At 42.8% G+C, this 27,987-nt stretch overlaps 3 protein-coding genes and 1 non-coding gene across 4 annotated transcripts in view; 3 read left to right on the top strand and 1 right to left on the bottom strand.

The window, feature by feature from the left end:
* fam53c (family with sequence similarity 53 member C) overlaps nucleotides 1-5,650 on the top strand; it is a 10,919-nt gene extending 5,269 nt beyond the window's left edge. Inside the window, exons 3-5 of the mRNA XM_078172263.1 lie at nucleotides 192-249; nucleotides 2,619-3,628; nucleotides 3,772-5,650. Coding sequence (XP_078028389.1) covers nucleotides 243-249; nucleotides 2,619-3,628; nucleotides 3,772-4,065 — 1,311 coding nt within the window. The 5' untranslated portion in view covers nucleotides 192-242 and the 3' untranslated portion in view covers nucleotides 4,066-5,650. The remainder of the gene's footprint in view (nucleotides 1-191; nucleotides 250-2,618; nucleotides 3,629-3,771) is intronic.
* Nucleotides 5,651-13,192: 7,542 nt separating this feature from the next.
* LOC117265012 (heat shock protein beta-11-like) lies at nucleotides 13,193-14,366 on the bottom strand. The gene has a single exon (XM_033639381.2). It carries the CDS (start codon nucleotides 14,290-14,292, stop codon nucleotides 13,642-13,644), a length of 651 nt encoding a protein of 216 aa, XP_033495272.1. The 5' UTR covers nucleotides 14,293-14,366; the 3' UTR covers nucleotides 13,193-13,641.
* An 8,851-nt stretch (nucleotides 14,367-23,217) lies between these two features.
* On the top strand, nucleotides 23,218-23,290 carry trnaa-agc (transfer RNA alanine (anticodon AGC)). Its single transcript has one exon. It is a non-coding gene; the product is annotated as a tRNA-Ala (tRNA).
* Nucleotides 23,291-24,657: 1,367 nt separating this feature from the next.
* Nucleotides 24,658-27,893, top strand: LOC117261444 (early growth response protein 1-like). Its single transcript, XM_033633846.2, has 2 exons — nucleotides 24,658-25,453; nucleotides 26,078-27,893. Exons 1-2 carry the CDS (start codon nucleotides 25,240-25,242, stop codon nucleotides 27,334-27,336), a joined length of 1,473 nt encoding a protein of 490 aa, XP_033489737.2. The 5' UTR covers nucleotides 24,658-25,239; the 3' UTR covers nucleotides 27,337-27,893.
* Nucleotides 27,894-27,987: the final 94 nt, after the last annotated feature.

Below are 27,987 nucleotides of genomic sequence, written 5' to 3'. Positions count from 1 at the left end.
GCAGTTCTCACAAATGTCCAGTAGATGATGCTCCAACAAAAAGCTCGTCCAGCTTGACCTCCTCTCGTCCACTGTTAATTTTCCATCAGTCTTTATTAGATTATTTTCATCTGTTCATCTTTACATTTTTGATAAAGAGAGAACGATTGCAACACGCACAGTAAGATTGTCTTTGCCTTTTTGTCTTTCAGTCCCTGCTGGACCCGAAAACCCTCGCAGAGTGCTGGCCCCCAGATGGCTTGATGCCTGGTGAGTGTGTCAGATCTAGTGATTGGCTATGTACACATCCAGATGTGTACAGCTGGATCATTCTGACTTGTAGAGTGATTTTACACCTGCTCTGTTTGGTTCGGTTCAATCGAACTCAAGTTCGTTTGCCCCCTCAGTGCGGTTCGTTTGGGCAGGTGTGAACACAGCAATCATACTCAGGTGTGCACCAAAACAACCAGACCAAGACCTTCTTCAAGAGGTGGTCTCAGTCTGGTTACAAACGAACTCTGGTGCGGTTGGTTTGTGGTGAGAAGGTGTTCCGACCTGGATCTGAACCAACTGCAGTCACATGACACATTGTTTGGATTAAACATGAGCATGTTACAGTCCTGGAGGATTATTAATGTGCACCTCCTCCTGTACTGCCTTAATATGCACATTCAGCACATCCAATGCATCAAAACATTGTTTTTTAGTTGGAGCTGCGCCTCGTTTTCAAACTGTATGGTTTGACTGAAATGAACAATGACAGCAATATAGTCCACGATGAGCAGCGCTAAAATCAACCTGCGTAGTTGCCCCTCCATTGTGACATTAGAAAGTGTCACATTTATCTTGCAAGTGTACTCTTCTTCAACGTTTGGTTTACTTCCTGGATTTTTCACACATGGAAATTCTGACCAATCAAGAGCAGCTTTCTCACGCAAGGCTTTGATCTGGTCCGCTTGTAAATGCTGCTGTGAGAACATGAACCAACTCTAGGCAATTATACAACTTTGTGACAAAATTAGTCCCTGATTCAGACCCAAGGTGACGACTCTAGGTCTGAGAGCAGCCTTAGGATGCTTTCACTCCTGTAGTTCGGTTCATTTGGTCGCACCAGAGGGAAAAAATAATCCATTGTTGCATTTTAGTTTTGGTTCTGTTCCTGTTCACACTGATAAATGAATCAAGAGGAGTAAACATGAAGCTCTGCCTACTGACAGGTAACTCACTGATTGGACACATTAGGTGTTATGTCATCCTGCATCATCAGGATGACATACATCACGTGAGGAGATCTTTCTCTTGGCATCTTTCACTGGCAAATTACGTGAGTAGAGTGATTTTGCGCTATATTCGCGAGAGTTGAAAAATCTGAGCTTTAGCTACTGAAGATGATCCTCAGGGATCGTATTACACCAAGGATGTACCAGGGGAATTTCATTCATCGATATAGCAATTTCACACACGTATGACATGTGTCAACACAAAATAGTCTGGCATTCACATCATGTTTGCTGTGAACGCAACATTAGAACCAAAGTCAATAAGCAGAATCAGAATTAGACTGAGAATCGATAAAATTCAAATGATACCCGACCCTAAAGTACACGGAGTCGGATGCAGTGATGACAGTTTGAACAGCTTTTTAATCAGGAAAATACCTTCACTGACCTGCATATGTGTGCCATGTATGCATTAACATGAATAGGTTATGGGACATACTTGTGTACCTGGTGGACTCTAGTGATGTCTGTGTTGTGTCGATATGAAGAGGCCCAGACTGTGGATATCTTTGGAGGCAAGCTCCGTATATTTCTGAAATCCTCCATCACACACATCCATACAAACTTGATCCCTGACACAAATTAAGCGACACGAGATTATGTTGGCATAAAATGAATTTATAAACAGCTTAACAGCACTAAAACACAGAAATTACCACAAGAGTAATGTCGCTTACCTCTCCCACAGAGCACAACAGCAAAAGGGGAGAGGTAAGGCAGGAGACACCCCTTTTATAGGTGGGGCACCCCCAAAGGTGAATGTAGGGGTACAGGAACTGAGTATCAGATGTTCCGGATATTGATATATTTTGTGTAATTATAACACTTAATATTACAAATGTATATTTGACTTGTCACTCATACTACAGCTCATTAATAGACCCTGTTGCACATGATCTTTATCAGGATCAGTTATGAGATCGTGGACGATTTCATCATCAGCAGATGGATTTATTGTTGGTGTCACTGTTGCTAAAATCACAGATCTATCATAAAGTCCTGTGGTTGGTTTGTGTTTTTTGCACACCACAAATGAACCGTACCAGAGTCTGTGTTGAAGCGGACTGAGACACACCTGTACGGGCGTCTCTGTTCGGTTGTTCGGTCTGCACCAGGGTTCAACTGACAGCTTTCACTCCGGCCTAAGCAAACCTTCTGACCGCGCAAACAGACCTGAGTTTGTTTTAACTGAACCAAACAGGTCAGGTGTGAAAGCAGCCCCAGTCTCTGACACTGGACCCTTTGTTTCCCATGATGCAACTCAGTAGTGAAGAAAACAGAAGTCATGCATTCGTATCAGTGATGTAGTCACATGACCTGTGTGTGTCTGTGTGTGTGTGTGTGTGTGTGTCCTCTCAGAGAGCAGCTACTGGCAGCTCTGCCCTCCCTCCAAGTCCGGCCTGCAGGGGGGGTTACTGAGCTCTAGTTTCCCCCCTGGCCCCGTGCCCCTGGTGCCCCCAGATGCTCATCTGCAGGAGGGGGGCGACCCCCTGGACGGCACCCCCTCTCAGCCGCAGCAGCACCGGCCCCTGGCGCCCAGCACCTCAGCATCTGAGCTTTCCCTCCCCGGAGCGCCGGTGGCGCCTCCCGGCCCCGGGCCTCCTCCACCTCCTCCTCCGCCACCTAAACGGCACTGCCGTTCACTGTCGGTGCCTGAGGACCTGTCGCGCTGCCGCTATACCTGGCGGCCCAGCGCCTCGCGGGTGTGGACTCCTGTCAGTCGCCAGCAGTGCCATGGGGGAGCAGGGGGAGGAGTCACAGGTGGGGGCGCAGGGGCGGGAGGAGGGGGTATAGGGGTAGGTGCAGCGGGGGGAGGAGCTTGTCCTCTCCGCGCTCCCAGCTCCTCTCTGAACTCGTCGCTGCACTCCTCATCCAGCCCCACCTTCTTCAGCCTGGCGCTGTCTCCGGACTCCCCGCTGCCTTGGAGCTTCCCCTGGGACCCCAGCGAGGCGGCGGCGGGGGGAGGAGCCTGCTGCTGCTTCTTCCCTTCCCCCTCCTCCTGCTCCTCCTCGCCCTCTCCTCTCCACCCTCCTCCCCCTCCTCAGAGGCGTTTCTCCCTCTCCCCTGTGCTCATCAGAGACTCGGCGGCCTCCACGTTCCTGCCTCCACCTCCCGTGCCGAGCCAAGCAGCGGCGCGTCCACCGAGCTGCTCGGCCGTGGCCGGAGCGTCCGTGGGGGGTCCGGTACCCGCCTCGCCCTCCTCGGCCTGCAGCACACCGTCATCTCTGCGACGCAGTCTGCCGCCGCAGCTGCCTCGTTGCCACTCGCAGCCCTGCGACTTGCTGCTCCTCAAACCAGGTCTGAAGAGACGCCGCGACCCCGACAGACCCTGTGCCCGACCCGTCCTCGACTTCACCAAAATGACTCAGGTACTGCTGGAAAATAATCAGCACGTCTCATCAGCTATTTTTAATTTTAGTCGTTTATTCTGAACATTGCTGACTTGGTATTAATCTGTAATGTTCAGCTGTAGTTTTCAGACTTGTTGACGTTTCTTTTGTCGCTCCCGCAGACCCGCAGCATCGACCCGCAGTGTCTGGAGCGCGGCGGCAGCAGGCTGGCCTGCGGCGGTGACATTAGCATGGGCATGGAGGCCTTCATGGGTGACTTCCGGGGCTCCTGCTCGCCGGCCGAGTGCCTGGGCAGGACCAGCATCGGGCCGCTGAGCGAGAGTGACGAGGAGTGCCGCGAGGACGACGACGAGGACGACGGCGAGGAGGAAGCCGAGGAGCGCGAGGCAGCGCAGCAGGCGGTGTTTGAGAGGGATTGTACAGAACTCGACTTGAACTTAATAGAAGAAAACTGACGCGTTTGTAAATGGAAGGCTGTTTCAGTTTTTTAGTTTTATTTTCAATTGATCTGAAGCCCCGCCCCCCTCTTCCTGGACCACCATCGTCTCAACACTCCGCGCCTCCTTGCCACCAATCAGCAAGGCTCTCAGGAACAACACCTTCTCTCATTGGATGAGCTGGGGTAAACAAAGCTGATTGAGGACGACAGTGATGATGTGACTGCCGCGGTAAAGACTCAGCGCTGTGGAATCCTCCTGGCTGCTTTTTAACGTGTTGGAAAGTTAAAGTGGGCGTTAACTCTGGTCGCCAACCTGCATCTGACCTTCAGTTACCCTCATGACCTCTGCGTCCATCATGCTTACACTCCAACAAGCCATTGTTGAGGTACCTGAAGCCCAGATGCAGCGTTGTCCCACTCAGACAGTCCAGGCGCGTCTCAGTGTCCAGGTGTCTTCCAACACACAGCTGCTGAGTCTCTGCAACACACTACAGTCTGACGAGGCCGTCACCGCACTGCAGCCCCAACCTGACATGTCATCGCTGTGTCCGTCACATGGTCCTGCACCGCATCACAGACACTAGACACTCTTATCTCAAAGAGCAGATTTAAAGGGTCAGTTCACCCAAATCACAAAAACACATTTCCTCTGTTTCACTAAATAAATTCAACTCATGACGTCAACAAAACAAATACTCATTTTTACCTTCAGTCCACAGTTGGAAACATTTAAACAAACACTGAATGGTCTTTGATCATTTTCAGAATTCAAAAGTAAAGGTTTAAGTTTTTTACTCTTAAACGTGGATTCTGTTTCTATGTGATTCGTGGAGAAAACAATATGTGAAATAGTTCCAGTATTGAGTGAGAGCAGTGGCAAAAAAAGCTGTAACAGTCGAAATTTTCGCACTGTCTGTAAATGTCCACTAGAAGTGTTTTTGTCACTGACAGGCTCAGATTGTTATTCTAAGTGTCTGACAACATTATGGAAAGGATCCCTACAGAGATAGATCTTTTTTGTTAAGGAGCAGGTGATGGCGATTTTAGGGCTCTCTGTGCTGATTGAAAAGGATCTTACTCTTGAACACAAAGCTCTGTCTCTGTAAGGATCCTTTCCATAATGTTGTCAGACACTTAGAACAACAATCTGAGCCTGTCAGTGACAAAAACAAACACTTTTAGTGGACGGACACTGAGGTGTGAACAGAGTGGAAACATAACAGCCTGTTTCACTGCTCTTGCTCAGTACTGGACCAGTTTTAAAAAACTGTTGTTCCCATTAGTCACAAAAAACACAGGAAGACGGGGTCCTGTTTGAAAAATACCAAATGTACCAAAGGCAACGTTCCAATGAATCAGTGGATTCTTTCATCCAATTAATAATGAGCTCTTCAGAGATGCTTGTTGTGTTCAGCCTGACAAAACCAGGCTGAGAGTTCTGTCTTTAAATTCACTTATCATAGTCTCCATGATAAAATCTTCGTTACCCAACAGATCATTTTTTACATACAGAAACATGGTTTTGCATTTAAACTCTTTAGTACCCATATAAAGCAGGAGACCAAAGTAACATCTTCTTTTTACACTTCCTCAGTCCCTCCTGGATGTCACGGTCCCCAAGAATTAACACAAATTCAGACAATCCTTGTGATTTCTGCGCAGCCATGCAGTCTTGTCCAATCACTGCACCTTGAGTCACACACAAAGTGACAGAGCTAATGGTTAGCATCACATTGCTAACGTGAAATCATGGTTATTAACAGGTTTAACAACAAAGTCAAGCTGTTTCAGTGTCAGTGTGAGCTTAACAGTTCAGCTTCGGATGTTAACCTCTACACAAAATATGATGAGCAGTGATGACATCACGTTGTGCAGTGTTAGCTCATGCTAACTGGGCAGAGAGTGCAGGAGAGCAGCTGTCCTTGGAGATGGAGTCCTTTAACGACACGTCACACGAGCTGCTTGTGTTGAAACTTAATCAATAATTTAGCGTCCTGATTTTGTGGCCAGCTAACACTTAAAATTTATTGCAGCCCAACGTCTCAAATACTGATTCATATTATTTTATCTGAGTAAAACATTTTAATTTGTAGCCATGTGATTAAGTTAACATTGATATCAAAGAATTGTGAAATGAATCATGATATCAGGAGATCAGAATCGGTGTTATTGACAGAACAGTTCAGAGTCTGGTGCAGATTAAACACACACACACACACGCTACATGTTGAAGTCATGTGACCTCAGCGTGGTGATGCGTTCAGGTTCGCTGCAGTTTCGTGGTGTTGTCGTCTCGTCAGACTTCACTGAGGGCAGGTAGCCACTGATGCTGTTGTTCACCTGAGTGTTCACACATTCCTGTCACAACACACACTCCTGCTTATTCACTCCCCTGTGTGTGTGTGTGTGTGTGTGTGTGTGTGTGTGTGTGTGTGTGTCTGACATCTTGATAACTCCTGGTGGTCATGTGACTTGATTCCAGATTGAATCCAGATTGTGTCCTAATGTATTTCATCCACATTAACACCAGACTGTTTGAAGCTGCCAATGTGTATGAGTGCTCACACTGCTCACGGGTCCAAATTATAGACAAATTCTTTTCATAAAGCAGTCAAAAGAAAATTAAATGAACATAAATTTTGATAAGGGTCATGTCAGAAGCATGTTCCATTTAGATATTCCAAATTAGGCCTTATTCAGAGTGTAGCATCTTCCCTTTAAGACACTTGGGATAGGCCGATATTATTCGGCTTTTAGGAGCGTCTCTTGGACATGTATACAGTGTATTCGGAATACGCGTGAACTGAGGTTTTTAACAGCAGTTTTTGTCATATAAAATCTCGTCCAGTAAGTTTAGTACAGTTATTAGCGGATGTTTTGACAGCAGCCATGTTGGAAATCAGATCACTAATCAGCTCAAACTGCAGAAACACAACACAACACAAATTTTTGACCTGCCAGAAATCCATCTAATCTGACAGTGACTACATTTACACACACACACACACACACACACACACACACACTGATATTCCAGTATTATCCGGAATATTACATATTCCAGATCTTATAGGGATCACGTAAATGGCATATTCCATTTGAATATTCTGAATTAGGTCTTATTCCAAATGAACCTGACTGATGATGTGTGAGAACAATTATCCCCATGGGGACATTAAAGAACTGAACCTAACCTAACCTAAGCATTTTCCGCTAAGACATGTGGGATATGTCGACATTATTCTGGTTTTTGGAGCGTTATTTGGATGTGCACATTGTGAAATTTAAATTCTAAAATCATTCAACCATTTCAGGGTGAAAATTTTGGCTGAGTCTGTTGATTGTCTGCATGGAAGTTGTTGAAAAGGTTTGATACTAGTCATGATACAGTATTTCAGTTTTGCATCAGCGTGTGAATACCAAAATTATTTATTAATATAAATATAAACACGTTTCTAAAAAATATACATATATGTACATATGTATGCGTGTGTGTGTGTGTGTGTGTGTGTTTACATACATACATACATACATACATATGTGTTTATATATGTGTGTGTACATTTTACAGAACAGAAGAAGTGAACGTTGTCAGATATTAAATGTGGTAACAGAAGCATAAGACGCACTCAGTACTGGACAGTTTTCAGTACTTTATTATAAACAGTCGTTGACAGGAGACATTCAACCAAATTTTTGGGTGCTTTTATTCTCAGTCTGGATTTAACCTCGATGCTGAAGATGCACAGAACCACCAGGTGTGAATGTGATGTCAGGAAATGTCTGAAAAAGCTCGCAGGTTATGATGGGATTTTTTTATTTCCTCCAAATTCCACTTGAAACCCATAAAAAAAAAAGAGAAACTACACATTGAAGGTCTCCGGACCTTTCACAGCATTTCACCGAGCGTCCAGCGGCGCTGCTGTGTGACACAGCATGTTTTCCATCCTTCAGCTTTTCTACTGAGAATCATCACATTCCTGCTTACCATCACAAATCAACCTGCAGAGAGATAACCCGTCACAGTCAGAGGTTTAGTTTACTTTTAATGGTTAATTTTCACGTTGTGATACAGTTGAAAACAAAGGCCTCTTTCAGGGATGCATTCAAGGACACGATAACATCCGACATTTGATAGCCACCTGCCAAAAACAAAAAGCTTCCAACAGTGAGACTCAAACCCAGAAGACAATCAACAAGTCAACAGGAACGTTAACGTAAAAAATGTTTGAAAAAGAAAATGTGCGTTTGGTTGTTTTATTCCAGCAGATGAGTCTCAGATGCCAAGCTGTCCCTGAATGCACCAAAAAGGAAAAGATTTGGTGAAGTTTGACTAAAGAGTAAAGACGTCTAAACGCTGACTGTGATGGATTGTCGTGGTTTATAATCGTGGCAACTTTACTGTTAAATTTCGGACCTTTGTTTAAACCCAGCAGCAGCGAATTCAAGTTGTAAAAGATTGTTTTTGTGTTAGCGAGTTATTTCATTCCGAGGGTTTCAATTTGTGTGACTGTTTCTTCTTCTCGGTCTGATGTCGGAGTTTATCCGTCACATTGTTGGGGGAGGGGTGGGGGTCAAAAAATGTATTTTTGAACTGAAAATTATCCTCTTGCACTCTTAAAGGAACAGTTCAACATTTTGACAATTGGTTATGTGTTAAGTACATAAACTGGAGTTGGGATGGAATTAGCCTAGCTTAGTATAAAGAGTGACGATGATGGGTTTAAAAAAAACAAAACAAAAAAGAAACTAATTACAATTACTTGCACATCGACTTATAATTCCAAGTTGCAGTTGTCAGGAATCAATATCCCCAGTCGGGGAACAGAACTACAGACATGTCAACAAACAGTTGGCAGTCACGTTAAAATAAAATGTGATGTTAACACAAATACAATTTTGCAAATTTTATAGGAGCCTTGCAGTTTTTTGGTTTCACTTGGTCATTAACTGCTTCAAATATTTAATCTAATTTCATCTAAATCTTTATCTGTTGTGGCTACAAGGTTAGCATTAGTGCTAACAACCTTGGAATGATTCCTAAATTGGGATAAGATGTGTTTTACTTTTTCAACAAACAACAAAAAACTATGTGGTCAAATATGATAAAATTATTCACAGTGGAATTACAGCTGCCTATTCTGGTCAAGAAAATCTGGTGTAACACCAACAGAGACACAGGCTAGCTGTTTTCCCCTACTTCCATTTTTTATGCTAAGCAAGGCTAACCACATCCTGACGCCCAGACATGAGACTGGTAAACATCTAAACTTCTTCTCACTCTCAAAGAGAAAGATAATAAGACAATTTAACAACATGTTGAACTGCTTCTTTAAAGTAAGGTTAAAGTTTGCTATCAGCTAGCGTGTTAGCTTCATGTGCTGTCCATTAGAAATTTTAACTTGGTTTAAAAAAAAAAAAAACTAAAAAAAAAAAAGTAAGGCTCAGTTCTCAGTTCACGCAAATTTACAAAACAATCAGGAACGAAACATTACATTTAAAAACACAGAAATGGGTCCAAAAATGTCCCTGTAACACAGATGTACAAACACACAATATGTCCATGTAATACACATACACATAATATGTCCCCATAAAACACACTCTTGCACACAATATGTCCCCGTAACTTACACGTACACACAATTTGTCCCTATAATGCAGGATACACACTATGTCCCTGTAATACACATATACACACAATATGTCCCTGTAACTTATACATACACCCTTACTCACATAAACACACAATATGTCCCCCTTACTCACATAAACACACAATATGTCCCTGTAATGTAATATAAACACAATATGTCCCCATAACTTAAACGTACACACAATATGCCCCTGTAATACACATATACACACAATATGTCCCTGTAACTTAAACATACACACAATATGTCCCTGTAATACACATATACACACAATATGTCCCTGTAACTTATACATACACACAATATGTCCCCGTAACTTATACCTACACACAATATGTCCCTGTAACTTATACATACACAATATGTCCCCCTTACTCACATAAACATACAATATGTCCCCATACCGCACATATACACACAAAATATATACACATAATATGTCCCTGTATCTTGCAGATACAGACAGTATGTCCCTGTTACTCTCATATACACACAATATGTCCCTGTATCACACAGATACAGACGGTATGTCCCCGTAACTCACAAATACACTCAGTATGTCCCCATAACTCCCACATGCACACAATATGTCGCTGTAACACACATATACACACAATATGTCCCCGTAATACACACCTCTGCACATAACATCCCTGTAACACTCATACGCACAGAATGTCCCTGTACACATGCAGTGTCCCCGTATCACGCATAAACAAACGGCCCTCTCTACACACCCTCCTGGTTTGTTGGTTTGTTTCTGTTGATTGCTCCATAACGCCCAACATAAGCCTTAACTGAACATATTCTATTATTCTGTAAATCAAACAGTTAAAAAGAAAAAAAAGGAAAAGACAAAACTAACGGAGAAGAAAAGGAAATGTGTACTGTAGCTGTTAAATTTTTAGTCCCTCTGTTCATTATTTTCTGCTGTTTTTTCTTAATATTTCTAATCTGATGTCTGAGCGTGATGAGGTGTCGGCGATGAACGCATCGTGTTTGAAAAAATAAAAGAAGCTTCAGGACGGAGGAGGAGCTGTAAAATGGAGGAGCAGTCGTGTACAAAGTTAGCAGAGAGACTCGGACATCTCTTGTCTTTTAGAAATGTTTTTTATTGTATGTGATTAAAAAAAAAAGAACAATGACAACATGGCAATTTGAAAAGCAGTTTGTGAATAAATTAAGTTTATTGAGAATTATTTTACAAAGAAAGGGGAAAACTGGTGTCCTGTCTTTATTGTCATCACTCAGAAAATAATTCTTTTACAACTTAACAGAGATCTTGATACATCCCTCATGGTCATGGTTAAAGGAGCCCCGCCCTCTGCCCACATTCAGACCACATGACTGGCTGCCGCTGCCACTTTCCAATTTATTGTCAGGTCTTTTAATACAGGAATTAACAAGAGACAAGAGATGAATCAGTTATTAATATTTTTCTGAAGCTGTTGTAAGTTTATTTCAATCAGGTCAACATGATATTTTTAGTTAAGTTTATTGTGGCTGTTTGAAATTGAGAAAAGATGTGCTGTTAGGATACAGTTTCAGTTTTAGAAAAACAAACAAACAAGACACTGGAATAATACAGTTATAGTTTTTATCAGGAACAGTCATGATATTTTGAATCTGAAGTTTACATTTTTAAACAGGTAGGAAAACAGTCAGTATTCTGATAAATGCCACAACTTCATGAGAATAATTATGATGTGAGAGTATAGTTGTGATTTGTTTTTTTTTTTTAAAGTAAACATTTACAAATAAAGCCACGATTTTATGAGAAGTCATGATACTGTGAGAATAAAGTTGCAATTTGTTTAAAAAACAGTCAATATCATGAGAAAAGTTGCACCTAGGTAAATAAAAATAAAGTTACTGAACAGAACAGAAAATTTAGATTGTGGAAATAATTATAATTTGAGAATTAAGTCTTAATTTTATAGGAAAAAAGCCATAATGCTATGAAAAGAAAGTCAATTTACACAAAAAAGTTAGTATTATGAGAAAAGTCACAGTTTTATGAGAATAATCAGGATATGACCGTACAGTTACAGTTTTATTGAGAGGAGATATTTTAGAAATAAATCAGTGTGTAACAATTTCATTAGAAAGGTCAGGTTACTATGAAAATTAAACTGCAATTTTGAGAATTGAGAATGAAGTCTCAATTTAAAAGAAAAGGGGTGAATAATTAATTATTAATCTTCACAATTTTGAGAATAATTATGAGAGTATAGTTGCAATTTTATTTTTTAAAGAGTCAATCTTAAAGAATAAATTTGCAGTTTGTAAAAAAAAAGTCAATACTGTAAGACAAGTTGCACTAAGGGAATATAATATAATTTATTTGTAATTTTAAGATTAAAAAAAGGTTATGTTGTGGAAATACTTATAATTTAAGAATAAAATCTTGATTTAAATGACCAAACAAATCCAGATAGAATAAGAAAATCTCGATTTAAAAGAAAAGGTCAAAAACGTAGAAAAATGGCAGAACTTTATGAGAATATTTAGGATATGAGAGTTCTGTTGCAATTTTATTTATTTATTTTTTAAAAAGTGAGTCTTGAAGAATCAAGTTGCAATTTGTGAAAAAAAAGTCACTATTATAAGGAAAGTCATACGTAGGAAAAAAAAACTTTGAGAATATCAATGCAATTTCAAAAGAAAAAAGGTTTTCAAAGCAAAAATTTGTCATTTAATTAGAAAATAGTCTTAACTTTTTGTAAAGTTATAATAATAATAATCTGCCTTGCCCCTCCCCCTCAACTCAAAACATGTTTAATTCTGGAAAAAACTATTTTTCAGAAAATTTGAAATTAAGTCTAAATTTAATCAGAAAGAAACTAAGATGAGAAGAAAGTCTCAATTTGCAAGAAAAGGTTAATATTATAAGAAAAGTCACACTTTTATGAGAATAATCATGTTATAAGAGTGTAGTTGGAATTTTATTTTTTTTAAAAAGTCAGTCTTAAAGAATAAATTTGCCATTTATGAGAAAATTATTATTATTATCATTACTGACAGAAAAGTCATACTTTGGTGATTAATTCCAATTTCAAGAGAAAACAGATATAGTGAAAACAAAAAACATAATTTCTGATTTAATAAGAAAAAAGTATGAACTTTATGTAAAGTTATAATAAAATGAGAATAAATCGGAAATTTATGAGAATGATTTTTATGTTCTGCTGCTCACCATCAAGTTAAATTGGGTTAAAATTCTGGAAATATATTTTTTTCTTTATAAAATGTAGTCTTATATAATCAAAAAGAATAAAATAGAAGGTCTTAAGATCCAAGAAAGGGTTAATATTGTTGGGAAAAGTCTCACTTTTATGAAAATAATTATGTTACGAGATTATAGCTGCAGTTTCAATATTAAAGAATAAATTTGCCATTTATGAGAAAAAAGTCACTTTTGAAAGAAAAGTCATAGCCAGGTGATTAGCTGTAATTTCAAGAGAAAAAAGATTTAGTGAAAGCGTGTTGACATGAAGCCATATGTTTATTTATTTATTTTTTAGAAATAAATCAATATGAGAAAAGTCACCTTTTTTTAATTTCACAGTTCTGAGATCAGTGATGAATATTTATAGTTTTATTGAACAGGGACAGGGCACATTGATAAGCAGTGAACAGACACAGTCACAGTTTATAAGCATGCAGAAAAATAAAGAGAACATTGTCAGTAATTAAAACAAATATGAGAATGTTTTGTTGTACTTTGGACATAATTCATCATCGTTCAGAGGAAAAGAGTCGTTCACCACATGACGGACAGGAAGATCAATAAAACATGAAACAATAAGTTTATTATTAACTGTTAAAACTAAAAATCAAAGTGCAGGTGAAGAGTATGAGCTTCATGTTCCCTCAGGTACACTGACGCCACGCTGACTCAAAGATGGGTGAAGAGATGAGATGGTTCACTCTGTTCAGTTTTTCTCCGCAGGGCTGCTCTCTGAGGAGGCGCCGCTGCTGCTGACGGTGCTGGTGGTAGAGGAGGAGGAGGTGATGGCCGGGGCCGAGGTGATGCTTATGGGGACGACCCTCTCCTTCCCATCATGCACCGGTTTCTCCCGGGGGGCCTGGATCTGCAGCTGCCCCCCCACCAGAGAGCATGTGACGGTCTCGGGGTCGACGCCGTCCGGCAGGTCGAACTCCTGCCTGAACTCCTGACACCTGTATGTGTAGGAGCCCTTCTCGTCCTCCTGCTTCTTCTCCGTCCTGCCACTCACCCTCAGCTTCCTGCCCACCTGTTTGACGGACAGCTCCTCCGGGGAGAACTCTTTGGTGTCCAGGCTGATGGCGAAGCTGCTGCCGTCCCTCCCCAGCTCCTGGAAGGCGATGGGCTTGAAGACCCCCGTCAGGGACGAGGTCTGGTCGATCTCCTCGAAGATCTTCTGGTGCAGCCTCTCCATGTACTCCATGCTCTGCCTCATCTCCTGCATGTGGCGGATCATCTCTTGTTCAATGTGATAGATGAGTGGCCGGGTCTCGGGCCACAGGCTGCGGACGGGCCAGTGCATGTCCAGGAAAGGCCTCATGGCGAGGGGGGTTGGCTGGAAGGCGCTTGGGCACAACATCCTGCTGGAGGTGGTGGAGGTTTCAGATGAGCTGTCGCTTCGGTCTGGAGTCTGTCTGCCCGTCTGTCTGATGTCCTGCTCCTTATATACCCACACACACCCCACTGGAAAGTTCCAGCAGCATTCCTGTGTGTGTGTGTGTGTGTGTGTGTGTGTGTGTGTGTGTATGTGCGCTCACAGTCTAAATGCAGCGCAGCTGGTATTCCTGCAGTCTGTTGCCACATGCCGACACATCTCAGCTTTGTTCTATTTCTGCTGCAGCCTCTGTCATGGTCTTTATAAAGCAGGTGAGCACAAACAGTCACGTCATCAGTCGTTTTACAGGAATTAAACTACATTAAATTTAGTGTTTTTATTCTTTATTTTTTTATCTTTAACTCAAATCTTTTATTTCTCAGTGACAGAGTTTAACTAAAGCTCCAGTGTGTCGGATTTAGAAGGATATGTTGGCAGAAATTGAATAAAATAAGTGTGTTTTCTTAAGTGTGTAATCACCTGAGAATGAAAATCGTTGTGTTTTTGTCACCTTAGAATAAGATGTTTATATTGATATAGGGAGCAGGTCATCGTCTACGGAGATCGGCGTGTTTCTACAGCATATTCTCACTCCCAACTCGTCACATATCACTGCTTGTTCAGAGGACTTTTGACGTCTACATATGACGCTAGGTATCCTACTGCGTCTGTTTTTGATGTCCCAGAACCAGTCTTAATTTTGTTGTTGAAAACTATTAAGTAAATATTTCGTCAACGACCTTTTTCCCATGATGAAAACGAGACAATGACGAGCTCAAAATAGATCTTGACAATAAAAAGATGACATCTATGCTTCATTGTCACTGACGAGACGAGACGTGATAAAAATGGTAGTGATGGACTGTTGTACATTGAAAGCCGAGAACTACCATGCTTGTAATTATCTCCAAATGTTTCGCGAGCCACCTGCAAGAGCATTCGCATTTACAAAGATCAGCACTAACAGCCACTCACAGTTACAGTACAACTACCCAGTCAGATTTTAAATTTTGGTTGGAATGAAAATTGGTTTGACAATAACTTAAATGTCGAACAACACAGTTTCATGTCATGCAGACATTAACATTACAACATGCAGGTGTTGGGTTTTGTTCTCCATACCTGATGACTAAATGTCATTATTCTATCCAGCGGTAATTTCATTGACGAAAACTTTGACACAAATCTTCATCCGCGACCTTTTTTCCATTGCAATAACGAGGCGAGCCAAAAAAGATCTTGATTATAACAAACTACGATGAAATCTATGTTTCAAACTAAGATGGAATCAAAGTTCCATTTTCACTAACGAGACGTGATGAAAATATCCTTGGTGGACTATCGGTCACTGAAAGCCGAGAGCAGCTGTGCTTGTAAGTATCTTCAAATGCCACATTAGCGTCAGGCTGGTAAACTCCAGTAAATAGTCTGCACCAGGATGTTTCGGTTGGTGCGAGTTGTGAGCTGTAATTCAGCAGTAAATAATCAGCCATGTGTGTCTGACTGTGGATGGTGAAGCTGCTGAATGGATTTGTGGAGTTTGTTAGTTGCAGCAGTGGCTGTTAGCAGTTAGCTCCGCTCGCAGCCAGCGGCCGCTGGACTTCACAGCTTCACCCCGCAGGACTCCACTCAGTCCGGACTGGAGAAGGTTTCTGGGTTGATGGTGTTTGACAGGCAGGTAGGAGGCTCAGTTATCTGTGAGTGTAGCTGTGCTGTAAGTAAACAGTCTGAATTCAGATCAGTTTTCTCTGACAGAGATGAAAGTTTAGTTTGAATCACCAACTCTGCGAGAGGACACCAGTTTAAACCTCCAGACTAACATGTTGCAGATGAAGAAAGTTATGTTTCTGCTTCTTAACAGTCAGGTGGATAAGTCAGTTTATAATGAACCTGTGGGCAAATCCTAGTTGTCTCACATTAGTTATTTGTCACGTCAGTTTTTTCAGTGAGTAAATGAAGTGCTACAGATTAGTGCAGGTATAATATGTGTGGCTGATGTCATTAGGGATACACACACACACACTCTTCCCATCCAACACTATAACACCAGAAATAAAATGATCACAACACTGAGATATCTGGAAAACTGGAAAAATGCAGCAGTGATGACTTGAGTCTGTCTCAACCTTCCATCAGCAGAGTGATCACACTAACAGTGACATGTTCACAGTCAGCAGTTCATTTCATGTCCACTGGGTGTCTTCACACCTTGCAGGCTTATAAAGGGGTGTGTCTGTGACAACCAATCACATCTGTTAAAAGCAAGCATCACACCCAGCAACAGGGTCGACCGCACCTCCTCAGGAAGGTAAAAGTTTCTGTCCCTTCCTTGCTCAGAGTCGCTCTGAGAACTTTCCTAAATCACTCCTAAGCTCGTACTCCTTACAAAAAGTTTTTAGGCTGAGTTAGGAGCTCTCTGATACCCCGTTTACACGTAGGAAAAACGCACATATTTCATGCGGTTTGGCCTCTTGTTTACACGCAAACAGAGTTTTTTTCACGGAAAACGATCATTTGTAAAAACTCCGGCCAAAGAGGCCGTTTACACGTTGCCGGCTATTTTCATAAACGGACATTTCACCGTCTCCGTTTTCAAAAAGATCTTCGTTTACACTTACCCGTGTATATATACAAAAGAGCATGCCAAACCTGTAGGTGGCAGTGTAACAAGAAGCTCAAGCCTTCCATGTATCTATTGTCACCATAGCAACATAGGTCGCACTTTTGACACAGGAACAAGTTCCGGCGCATACTGTGACGTCGACTGCCTATAACTCCGTTTATCTCCGTTTATCTCAGTTTACATGCAAACACGCAACCGGAGTTTTCCAAAATCTCCACTCTGGCCGGAGTTTTTAGAAAGACTCGTTTTCAGAGGAGAAATCTCTGTTTGCATGTAAACGAAGGGCACAAACGAAGGAAGATGTCTCCGTTTATCAAAATCACCGTGTACGTGTAAACGGCCTCAAAGTGGAGATTTCTGAAAACGCCGTTTATGTGTTGCCGTCTAAACTGGGTGAAACGGGTTTTAGGTTCTGAAACGTCACAGCATGCGCCAGCAAATGCTTGACGTCATGTGAGCGACCTATGTTTACACTTTGTTTGGCTACTGATCATGGATGCTGTTAAGGTGGTACTCATTTTTACATTTGTGCAAACGCTTTGTTACGGCCTTTTTCCACCAGATGTGCGTCGGTTGCGTCTCCGCTGCCGTGGCGATAGGATTCAATTGTAGTCAATGTGTGTGTTTCCACCGGCTGCGGCTGTGCTGCGTTCCAGCTCCGTCTCAGCTCTGGCACTCCAGACCAACAGACACGCAGGACTTCTATTTTTGCCAGACGCTGGAGCACAATGCAGCAATTCAGCACAGAGCAGATCGTGCGGGGCAGGAAGTCATGCACACAAACAAAATAAAACATCCGGTTAATTTTCAAAATAAAATACACAGTGTTCATGGTGGATCATATTTCCCTGCACTACACCTTGAAAACTACATAATGGACAGAGGCAGGCCTGAAGTCAACAGTTCAGAGGATTTCAGACATCATTTCATCCCGTTGACACCATGGACGAGGAGATATTAATCATGGCAGTGCACCGAGATGTCTTCCGGCGGAGCTGCACTGCTCCGCACAGCAAACGCAGCCGGTGGGTATTGAGGGACGGTGGAGCACGCAGCGGATAACCTGCGCTGCCGTTCCGCAACGGACACGCATCCAGTGGAAATCCGGCATTTAAAGCGACATTTAGGAGTAGCTCCACTTCACTGTCAGTCCACACAAACGAACCTCTCGCCATGTTTACTGTTTTGAAAGGAACAGGAAGTCACGCATCTTATTCGTTGTTGTTGTTGTTGTTGTTGTTGTTGTTGTTGTCGATTCTGAGGATTCTAATTGGTTTGCATGGCTTCATCCTTCTCCCTACACTGCCGCCCATAGGTTTGGCATAGTTATGACAGCACTCGACGGCGTATTTATCCGGGTTCATGTAAATGACAACATTTTTGAAAACGATGTTGTGTGCACGATGTTATTATTGAAAACGGAAGGGGGGAAATATTCGTTTCTTTAAATACCCGGCTATGTGTAAATGTGGTGTGAGAGTGTTCTCAGAACGTTTGTGAATTCGGCCCTTGAGACGTTTTTGATGCACACAGACGACTCCCTCCTGACAGGTGTGTCTGATTAAACAGCATCGTTACCACACAGGTGTGCTGTAGGATGGTCACAATAAAAGAAAACTCTGAAATGAAAAGTTTGATCTTAAAAAAAGACATTCATGAGGATGTATTGTATCACTTGGTCACAGACAGCCTAAAGAATCAGTCAGTATCTGTGTGACCTCCTGCAGTGTGACACTTCTCCTTCACACCGAGCTGATCAGGTGGTTAATTGTTGGCCGACTCGTCTTCACTGGCTGTGTGACGCTGCTGGATGTTGGTAGGAAGTGGAACATGCTGATCCAGAGCATCCCAAACATGCTCAGTGGGTGACACGTCTGGTGAGTCTGCAGGCCGTGAAACAGCTGAGGTGTTTCTTTATCATGCTGCAACATGAGGTCATGGCCAAGGATGAATGGCATGACGTGTCTCAGGATCTCGTCACGGTTTCTCTGTGCAGTCAAACAGCATCAATAAAATGCACCTGTGTTCCATGATCCCACTGCCGCCATGGAGCATTAACAAATCGCTCGCCCAGAGAACACATGACGCGTTAATCAGTATTGTTTTTTTCTCTTTAATAGTCTTTAATGCTCTCTGTGTAGCTCCTTTATTTTACTGAATATAAATTAGCCTAGGAGCTAACTGAGATTTTGTCTACTCAAATGAAGCCAGGGACAACAGCAACATTTAACAAAGATAACTTTACAACATTCAGCTCCATTACAGCTCACAAGGTTCACTGACAAAACAACTGTCTTATACCAAACACATTTTCCAAACAAATACAACATGCTAACGTTATTAGCACAAGCCTATGGTATTTGACATTGTATAAATTAGCCTAGCGATGAACAAAGATTTCCTCTGCGCATATGAAGCCAGGATAAATCACACACAGGACTTAAAATGTTATTTTTGTGGAGGCTTTATGAAGGTGATTCTCTGAATTCGGTGCACTTTGGGTTCTCTGGTTACTGAAAAAAATACCACAAATAATTGTGTTTCTGAACATTCCATCTGATGAAGGACTATTTGAACCTCTGAGAAAATACGTTTTCCCACCTTAGGCATGAAATCCCAAACATTATTAGGAATTTCTTTGTCACTTAGATTGTTTTAAATTCAACCCCGTAACGGGACAATTTGATTCCTGTGTGAATATAATTCTAAAACATATTCAAACTAATTCTTGCAGTGCCTTGGTAATCATCTGTCCCTTGTGTAAAATAACTTATTATAAGTATATTTTATTTGATTCTAAATAATAATAATTTGACTGTCAAGTAGGATATGGCAACTTAATGTACAAGCAGTCTTCATGAATCATGAAAATAAACTTTAACATGAACATTAGATTAGGCTTTCATATATTTTCTACTTGTTTTCTAAACTCTGCATACAGTTCAACAAACATTTATCTAATATTTGTTATTATTATCAAAAAATGTATGAAAATGTATCAAGTAACAGGGTTGAACGCACTGTAACAGGGTTGAATGAATGATACAACACTGATGTTTGAGTTTCCTTTTTAGTTCTTCTATTTCTTCATGCAGTTTGTCTCTTGCTTTTCTGGATGCTTTCTTGCCTGCTGAATGACTAAGATGAAACCATACAATGCATGGAAAGGGGATCGTTACTTTTACAGATTAGTAGTTACATTAGTAGTGACATAGCAATTACATAATATACACTAGGGTGCAATAATTGACCACCATGGCTTTGTATGTGTTTGTTTGTGAATGTGTGTGAGTGTGAGTGTGTGTGTGTGTGAGTGTGTGTGGAAGGGGGGGATCTGAATTCACTACTAAGTCAGTACTTCAGTTTGTATGACATCTATTGCACGTCTGCCCGTCCTGGAAGAGGGATCCCTCCTCATTTGCTCTTCCTGAGGTTTCTACTGTTTTTTTCCCCGTTAAAGGGTTTTTTTGGGGAGTTTTTCCTGATCAGCTGTGAGGGTCATAAGGACAGAGGGATGTCGTATGCTGTAAAGCCCTGTGAGGCAAATTGTGATTTGTGATATTGGGCTTTATAAATAAAACTGATTGATTGACTGATTGAGTAAACCATGGCTCCCTTCCTACAAATGTGCATTTCTTAGGAGCTACTACAATAATCAGATTAATCATGTTTAAAGCAGTGTATATAGCAGTGTTTTTTAAACAAGCTATCATAATTAAAACCAAGCACTATCTCTAACCACATATTTCCCTCACCGTGAGGACTCTGGTCTGGCTTGCACTGCATCTTGAATCTCACTGTCAGGACTATGTGGAGGGGTTAGAGAGATAGGCCCACTGTTGTCAATCTCAGCTTTCCTTTTCTGTCTTTCTTTAGCCTTCTGCCACTCCTTCCGCTTACGTCTTTGAGCTCTCTTACTCAGGTCATTGATGGATTTCTTTTTCCCTGCTTCTGTATCTCTTTTCTACCGCTCACGCTCTTTCCTGAGGTATTCTTCCCTTCTCTGTGAATCTGCATTTCTTCTCGCCCTGTTCTATCTTTGCCTCTCTGCATTTGATTTAGCCATCTGATATCTGAAAATAATGAACATGAAATAACATTTAGAGAAAAGGGGCTGGCTGGCTGGCTTAAGAACAGTTCAATCTTCAACCCCGTAACAATGATTCAACACCGTAACAGTGTTTTTTGTTACAGGGTTGAATGTTACGGGGTTGAAGATTTTAGCTAAAACGAGCCATAAGTCCACATTAGCTAGGGTATGGAGCACCACATGGCATGAGGAAAACAAGAAATTAATATATTTTTCCAACACTATTGTTTGCTTTTTCACAAACAACAGTAAATATCATTTATGCATGTAAAAGTGTTGAAAGGTTGAGCTTGACGATGTCAATCTGACGATAAAAACAATGAAATATAGGTAATAAAGTATGCTCACACTTACCTCTCTTTACAGTGTGAGCTGGAAAAGACTTGAGTGATGTCACTTCCTGGGTGCTGAGGAAGTTGTACTGAACCATTATTTTTAAAAAAGGGGAACTTGGTATGCTGTTACGGGGTTGAACAAAACTGGGGGACATGATTAAATAGTGCTATTTTATAAATAATTCATGTATTTTTCTCAGATTTCTTTTATTTGGGTTAAAGTAGATGGGCAAATAATTATATTAGCAGAAAAAACTTGGGGTTACTGGCTGTTTTTATTTGTTTTATATTCATTGAAAAAGTAACTTTGGTCAGTGGGGACATGCACATTTGGCTGACCTCTACTCCTCAGCAACCCATGAAATTTTTCAAAACATAATTTTTAAAAATATGTTTGTGTGTTATAATGCAAAGACACATAGATCTTTCCATTTCTTGCTTTAAAATGCATTTTGTGGTTTACTTTATATGAAAATCTTTGAGGTAAACCTGTGGGACACAAAGTGCACCGAATTCAGAGAATCACCCATGAGCGCCTTTTACACTGTCAGATTTTCCGCGAATGTTGGGCCATTTTGCCAGCAAGCTGCGAGCGTTTAGAAAACACAGAGCCGGATTGGTGAGTTGATCCGAGGTGCCCAATTTTCCGCCTTGTAGGGTAGTCATATTGTTGGAACCTTTTTGGTTTAAACAGTCTGAGGCGGCCTTACGCAACGGGAGGAGCTGTTGATGGCGCTGCATGTGCGAGCCACTGGCGGTGGATAAACAGGAAACAGCTGATAGCAGGAATTAGCAAGCAGCTAGTAGCAAGAGGGAAACACAAATCTGACAGACACCGTGAAGATGAGCAAATGGGGAGACAAAGAATTACGCGGCCTCCTTGCCCTTGCAAACGAAGAGGCCATTAACCGTCAGATGATGGGGACGGTGAAGAACGGGCCACTTATGAGAGAATCGCCGAAGGACTGACCAGCCGCGGCTTCCCTCCACGTCACTGTTTATGTCACACGCTAAGCTACACGTTTTGTTACTTGCTCACGCCCCCCATTGCCCTGAAAAAGGCACATTCTGTATAAACAAAAGTAGGTAGGCGGCATTTTGCCGCACTCCCTGATTTTGTTTTTATACTGCCAAGGCTGAAAGAAGACTGATTGGGCTTTCCTGCAAATTTGCACAATTCCTGTTTAAAAGGGGCTATTGTCTTCATAATTTATTGTTCCATATCTGTGAAATTAAAGTAAATAAAAGCATTGTTTCCACTGAGGGAAATGGTTTCAGCTTACGAACACAGAGGTCTGCATTGCTGCGACCTGTATTTCTGGGGAGGTGCATGTCAGGCTACCTCTAAACCAATGCAAAGTCTACTGCATAGGTCCGGTGTTGATTCGTTGCAGAAGTATAGAGTCTGCTTTATTCACGCATATGCAACAAGTCAACACAAAATTTTCTAGCGTTCAAACCAACAGTAACACAACATGAAATTCGCATCACGTTTAGTGTGAAGACATTAGTGTATCATGGTGATTCCCACTCCTGTTAATGACGTGACTCAAACTCTAAAAAAAAGGTTAAAAACGTTCCTTTCTCTGTTACCCTTTACAGATTGTGACACACCGGCAGCAGAGTGTCCGGTATACAGTCAGCCTCCCGGTTTAGAGACATCTCAGTGAGCTGTCTCAGTCAAACCGAGTTTCTATTTTTGCCTCCTTTCGTTTTTTTTTTTTTTTTTTTTTTTTTATAAATCAGTGAAACGTGCTCATATGTCAAATGTCTCGGTAAACTATCAATATTGTCCATTTTCAATATAACCTCACTCTAATTGTCTTCGTTTATATTATTTAAGGGATACGTAATTCCTTATCGGGGGATTAGCTCAAATGGTAGAGCGCTCGCTTAGCATGCGAGAGGTAGCGGGATCGATGCCCGCATCCTCCAGCGATATATTTTTCTAGACTTTATCCAATTGATATCTGAATTTAAGGAACAATTTAACCGCCGCCATGATTACAGTTTATAAAGCCCACCTGAATGTTAGTGTGTTTCGGATTGAGCCAGACATGTTCAGGTGAGTTTATTTCATGTTTGACTAAATGTAAGTGTAAAAATTCACCATGTAAAAATTCACCATGTCAGTGAAAGTATGTCGTTCATTCAATGACTGCGTTTCCTCCTCCGTTCATTAAAATACAAACCCGGGACTCATTACATTTATTTCATAAGTAAAACTGCATATTGGTACTACATAGATGTCATTTCCAGGACATAAAGTTGTACTTTCTTATAGACCCAAAACAAACTCAGTTTTATGTACATTCAGTTTAAAGATTTAGGAAAAAGTAGAGCCTGGCGGAAGGATACACAAAATCCTGTTATTTATGTTCTTATTTATTTATTTATTTATTTATTTGTGCAGAGAAAATATAAATTCTCAGCCTCTTTTCACTTCAGTTGTTTTATTAAATGCATATTAAAAGAAAAACATGACAAACATTTAAACAACTAAACTATTTAAATTTTCATTGCACTGTAATTAAAAATAGTTTTACTTTCACTGATCAAAGCAGAAAACCTGAAGTCTTTCTGAATTACATTTATATTTATTACCCAGCAGGTGGCGCTGCTGCTGATCACTGATACTGATACTCTGATGCAGGTAGAGCATTACTACACTGTAAAAAATACTCTGTAACAAGTATATCTTGTATTGAGATTGTTGTAAGTACAAGTATGCAAGTATAATCAGGAAAATGTTCTTAAAATGTTAAAAGTAAAAGTACTCAGACAGAAAAAATGTCCCTGTGACTGTTCTTACTATCTTATCATTACTCTGTCCTGAGTATTATTAATAGGCCTACTTGTATACTTTACTGCTGATAGTTTAACCACATGAAGCTGAGTATACCTGTGTACTTTTATCAGTTTGATTGCAGTAGGCCTACTTTGACCTGCAACAGAGTATTTTCACTTTAAGGTATTTCTTGTTTTACTTCAGTAAAGTATCTGAGTACTCCTTCCACCACAGAGAGTACTCCTTCCCTTCTCAGTACATGTTCTCTGATACTTGCAGTGAGTTATTAATTGATGTCTCTGCAGGACGGGACGAGCTTCCACCCGCTCTCAGATCATCTCTCTGACAGGAAGACATCCAAATAAGGCCCGAGGAAGTAATGACGCGGCTGGACGATCTCCATGTGACGTAGCGCCTTAAAAAAAACCTCATCCGAGCTGTGACGTGTCGCCAGGGTTTCCGGCCATGGCGGCTGGCTGTGCTCCCTGTGCCTGTTTACCGGCTTCAGTCCGGCAGACAGACAGCAGCCGCCGACCCGGACTGAAGTCTGGACCTCTCCGGATTGTCCACGCTCCAAAAAGCACAGCACAAAGAGCGCAGGGAGCACCGGAGCGTGCGTGTGCGGTCCGGTCTGCACGCTCACTGCTCGGACCAAATATGGGCTTCCTCCCGGCCATATTTGGGAATGTACGTCACGCAGGAGTCTTTATAAAGCCGGGAATCCTCATTGAAGAAAGTGTCAGACTCAAGTTCAAGTTGTCAGCAACAACACGTCAAAACAAACAGTCCATGTTGTGATGACTCATCACGTCATCAACAAACATCCGGAAATAATCTTTACATTATCTTAAAGTCATCTTCTCCACGCGGGACCCGGAGCTGACGACCCTCCAGGTTGGCTTCCTCCGAGCATAACCGCCCCCCGCAGCAGCCGCCGCAGCCGCAGCAGCGTCAGCCCGGTCAGAGCGCCTCTCCGCCGGCTTCAGAAGCGGAGACCGACCCGGTCCCCCCGCAGGAACAGCCCGGTTCTCGGGAGCCTCCGGAGCGGCAGAGCTCCACACCCGCCGCCGCCTCTCGCTCTCTGTCCTCCAGAGAGATGGCAGCGACCAAAGCGGAGCTGCTCCTGTCCGCCCTGCAGATCTCCGACCCTCTGGCCGGCCTCCCGCCGCCTCTCTCCCCACTGGACGGTTTCTCGAAACTGGAGGAGCTGCAGATGCTGCTGCAGAACGCCGCGGCCGGAGGCTCCCTACTGGCCGCGTCCGCAGCTGAGGGAGCCGGGCTGCTGAGCGGAGAGCCCGGGGAGTACGGAGGTGAGGAGCGGGCAGTGGTGGAGGTGGTGACTGGTTAGGAGTATGTTTAGAGGAGGAAAAAAGTGTAAGGAAAAAAATGCACCAAAATGCCTTAAATGGTTCATATGCAGACATTATATGCAGAATAATGCTGAAAATTAATTTAAGGTGTATTTAAGGGGTTTCTCCCCTCAGAGAGGAGGGGGCTCTGGTGATTTAAGGTGTTTGAAGCACTTTTAAAGCAGTTTTATGGATGTTTGTTGTTGAGTGATGAATGAATGAAACATACAACCTAGTTATATTTACTGTCAGTAAAACTTCCCCCCTTTTGGCTCACAATTTTAAAAACCATCAGCAGTAAGAATCATTTAATCATTTTTATGAAAATTCCTAATAAATATATAAACAAGCTTCGTATGTGACGTCAGGACTGTTTGTGATCTGAGATCAGATCAGGGTTTTAAAGATTTCTTGGTTCTCTGAGTTTAAATCTGAAGTTGAGACACAGAGTATAAATATTTGTCAGATTCAGTGTTGCAGCTCGTTTGATGTCATCCTCGTTGCAGCCAATCAGAGCAGAGTAAACTTCAGCTGTTTCCTGTTGATTGAACTCTGACCTGCGGTTCTTCTGTGTTTCTGTCTCAGACTCTCTGGCGGACCTGGACCTGCAGACTCTCGCCCCTCTCACCCCTCGCCTCCCCCCTCTGGCCTACAGCGGCCGCTTCACCTTTGAGCCCGCCTCCAGTGGCAGCCTGTGGGCGGAGCCTCTCCTCAGCCTGTTCACCGGTTTGGTCAGTGTTGGGGCTCCTCCCCCTTCAGCCTGCAGCCTCCCCTTCTCTTCGTCATCAGTGACATCATCGGTGACAACACCATCGAGCCTCAGCTCCATCCAGATCAGCTGTGGCTCAGGTGATGTCACCTCAGTGTTCTCTGCAACGCCAACGTACACCTCTGCCGCCAGCTCCAACCTCCTCCTCCCCCCTGCTGAATCTCGGCCGGAGCCCATGGCCTTCCAGCCACAGGGTCCTCCGCCCGCCTACCCCAGCTCCTCCTCCAGGCTTGGCCTCCAGCCGCCCTCCCTGGTGGTGCCGATGCTCCCCGACTACCTGCTGTCACAGCCGCAGGAGGACGAGCTCAGCCTGATCCAGGATCAGAAGCCAGAACTGCCGCAGAACCCTCCGCCGCTCACGCCACTCTCCACCATCAAATCCTTCTCCTCGCAGATCCAGATGCAGCCTCAAGGCTCCGCCTCTGGCCCCACCTACCAATCCCTGGTCACCAAACCCAACCGAATCAGGAAGTCCCCTGCCAGTCGGCAGTGCAAGACGCCACCACACGAGCGTCCATATGCCTGCCCCGCCGACGGCTGCGACCGCCGCTTCTCCCGCTCTGACGAGCTCACTCGCCACGTGCGTGTGCACACGGGCCAGAAGCCTTTCCAGTGCCGCATCTGCATGCGCAGCTTCAGCCGCAGCGACCACCTGACGACGCACATCCGCACACACACTGGCGAGAAGCCGTTCGCCTGCGCCGAGTGCGGACGCAAGTTCGCACGCAGTGATGAGCGCAAGAGGCACGCCAAGATCCACCAGCGACAGCGGGAGCGCAAGAGCGACAGGAGCTCAGCCTCCTCTGATCCCATCCCCATCAACAAGCCCCCCGCCTACTCCTCCCCTCCCACCTCCTCCCCCTGCTCCTCTTACTCCTCCCCCGCTCACAGCTCCTCCTTCCCCTCCTCCTCCTCCTCCTCTTCCTCCTTCTCCCCCTGCTTCACCTCCTCCTCGTCACTGTCACATCTCTATGCCTCCTCACCGTCCCCCCACCTTTACTCCTCTTCTTGCTCCTCTCCGATGGGGAGTCCTCAGTCGGAGCTCCCCTCCCCCCACGGCTCCAACAACTGTTGACGGACAGGAAATTGTCCTGTCCTGCCGTGACCTTCGACCTCAGACTGAAACTCTGCCTTTAAAAGAAAAACTCACATATCTGACTGACAAACTGTTCGTCTTATTATTGGTCTGATGGTGAGGAGGTCAGAGGTCATGGAGGAGGAGTCAAACACCTCACTGTGTTTCTGTGACTTCCTGAGCTGCTGCGTCATTATGAGCCTCTGCAGCCACTGTAGTCAATGACAGCGTCTGTTAGAGTTATAAAAGTGGGCGGGACATGAACTTGAACCTTCAGCAGAGACAGTTAAAAAACTCTCAGGACCAAACTCCTGAAATAAGAAGATGTGAAATCCTCTGAATGTAACGAGACGCTCGCTGATGGATGAGTGTGAATCTTTTATAACGCGTGTACATAATGTTTACATGTAGTAAAGTGTACATACATGACTGTGTACATAGTGTTTACCTACTGCGTAGGTTCTGGGACCTTTGTATGTTCACATGCAGGTCTGATTTTATACTGAAGGTGTTTCCTCTTGAAACCAAAGAGCTCCGAGAATAAAAAGTCAAAATACTGTTGATGCTTTTATTTCACTCTGATGACTGATGTGTCGAGTTGTGTCTCAGGGGTTTCATCAGCTGATGTTTGTTTGTTGTAAAAGTGTCGAG

This window comes from Epinephelus lanceolatus, chromosome 11 (assembly GCF_041903045.1).
Source record: "Epinephelus lanceolatus isolate andai-2023 chromosome 11, ASM4190304v1, whole genome shotgun sequence".
Lineage (NCBI taxonomy): Eukaryota > Metazoa > Chordata > Actinopteri > Perciformes > Serranidae > Epinephelus > Epinephelus lanceolatus.
This window is presented reverse-complemented; position numbering and strand designations above follow the sequence as displayed.

Bases quoted from the DNA above. Each gene is read 5' to 3' on its own strand.
- LOC117265012 (XM_033639381.2), bottom strand. From the start codon at position 14,292: ATGTTGTGCCCAAGCGCCTTCCAGCCAACCCCCCTCGCCATGAGGCCT.
- LOC117261444 (XM_033633846.2), top strand. From the start codon at position 25,240: ATGGCAGCGACCAAAGCGGAGCTGCTCCTGTCCGCCCTGCAGATCTCC. The intron at 25,454-26,077 runs GTGAGGAGCGGG...TTTCTGTCTCAG, and splicing joins AGAGCCCGGGGAGTACGGAG to ACTCTCTGGCGGACCTGGAC.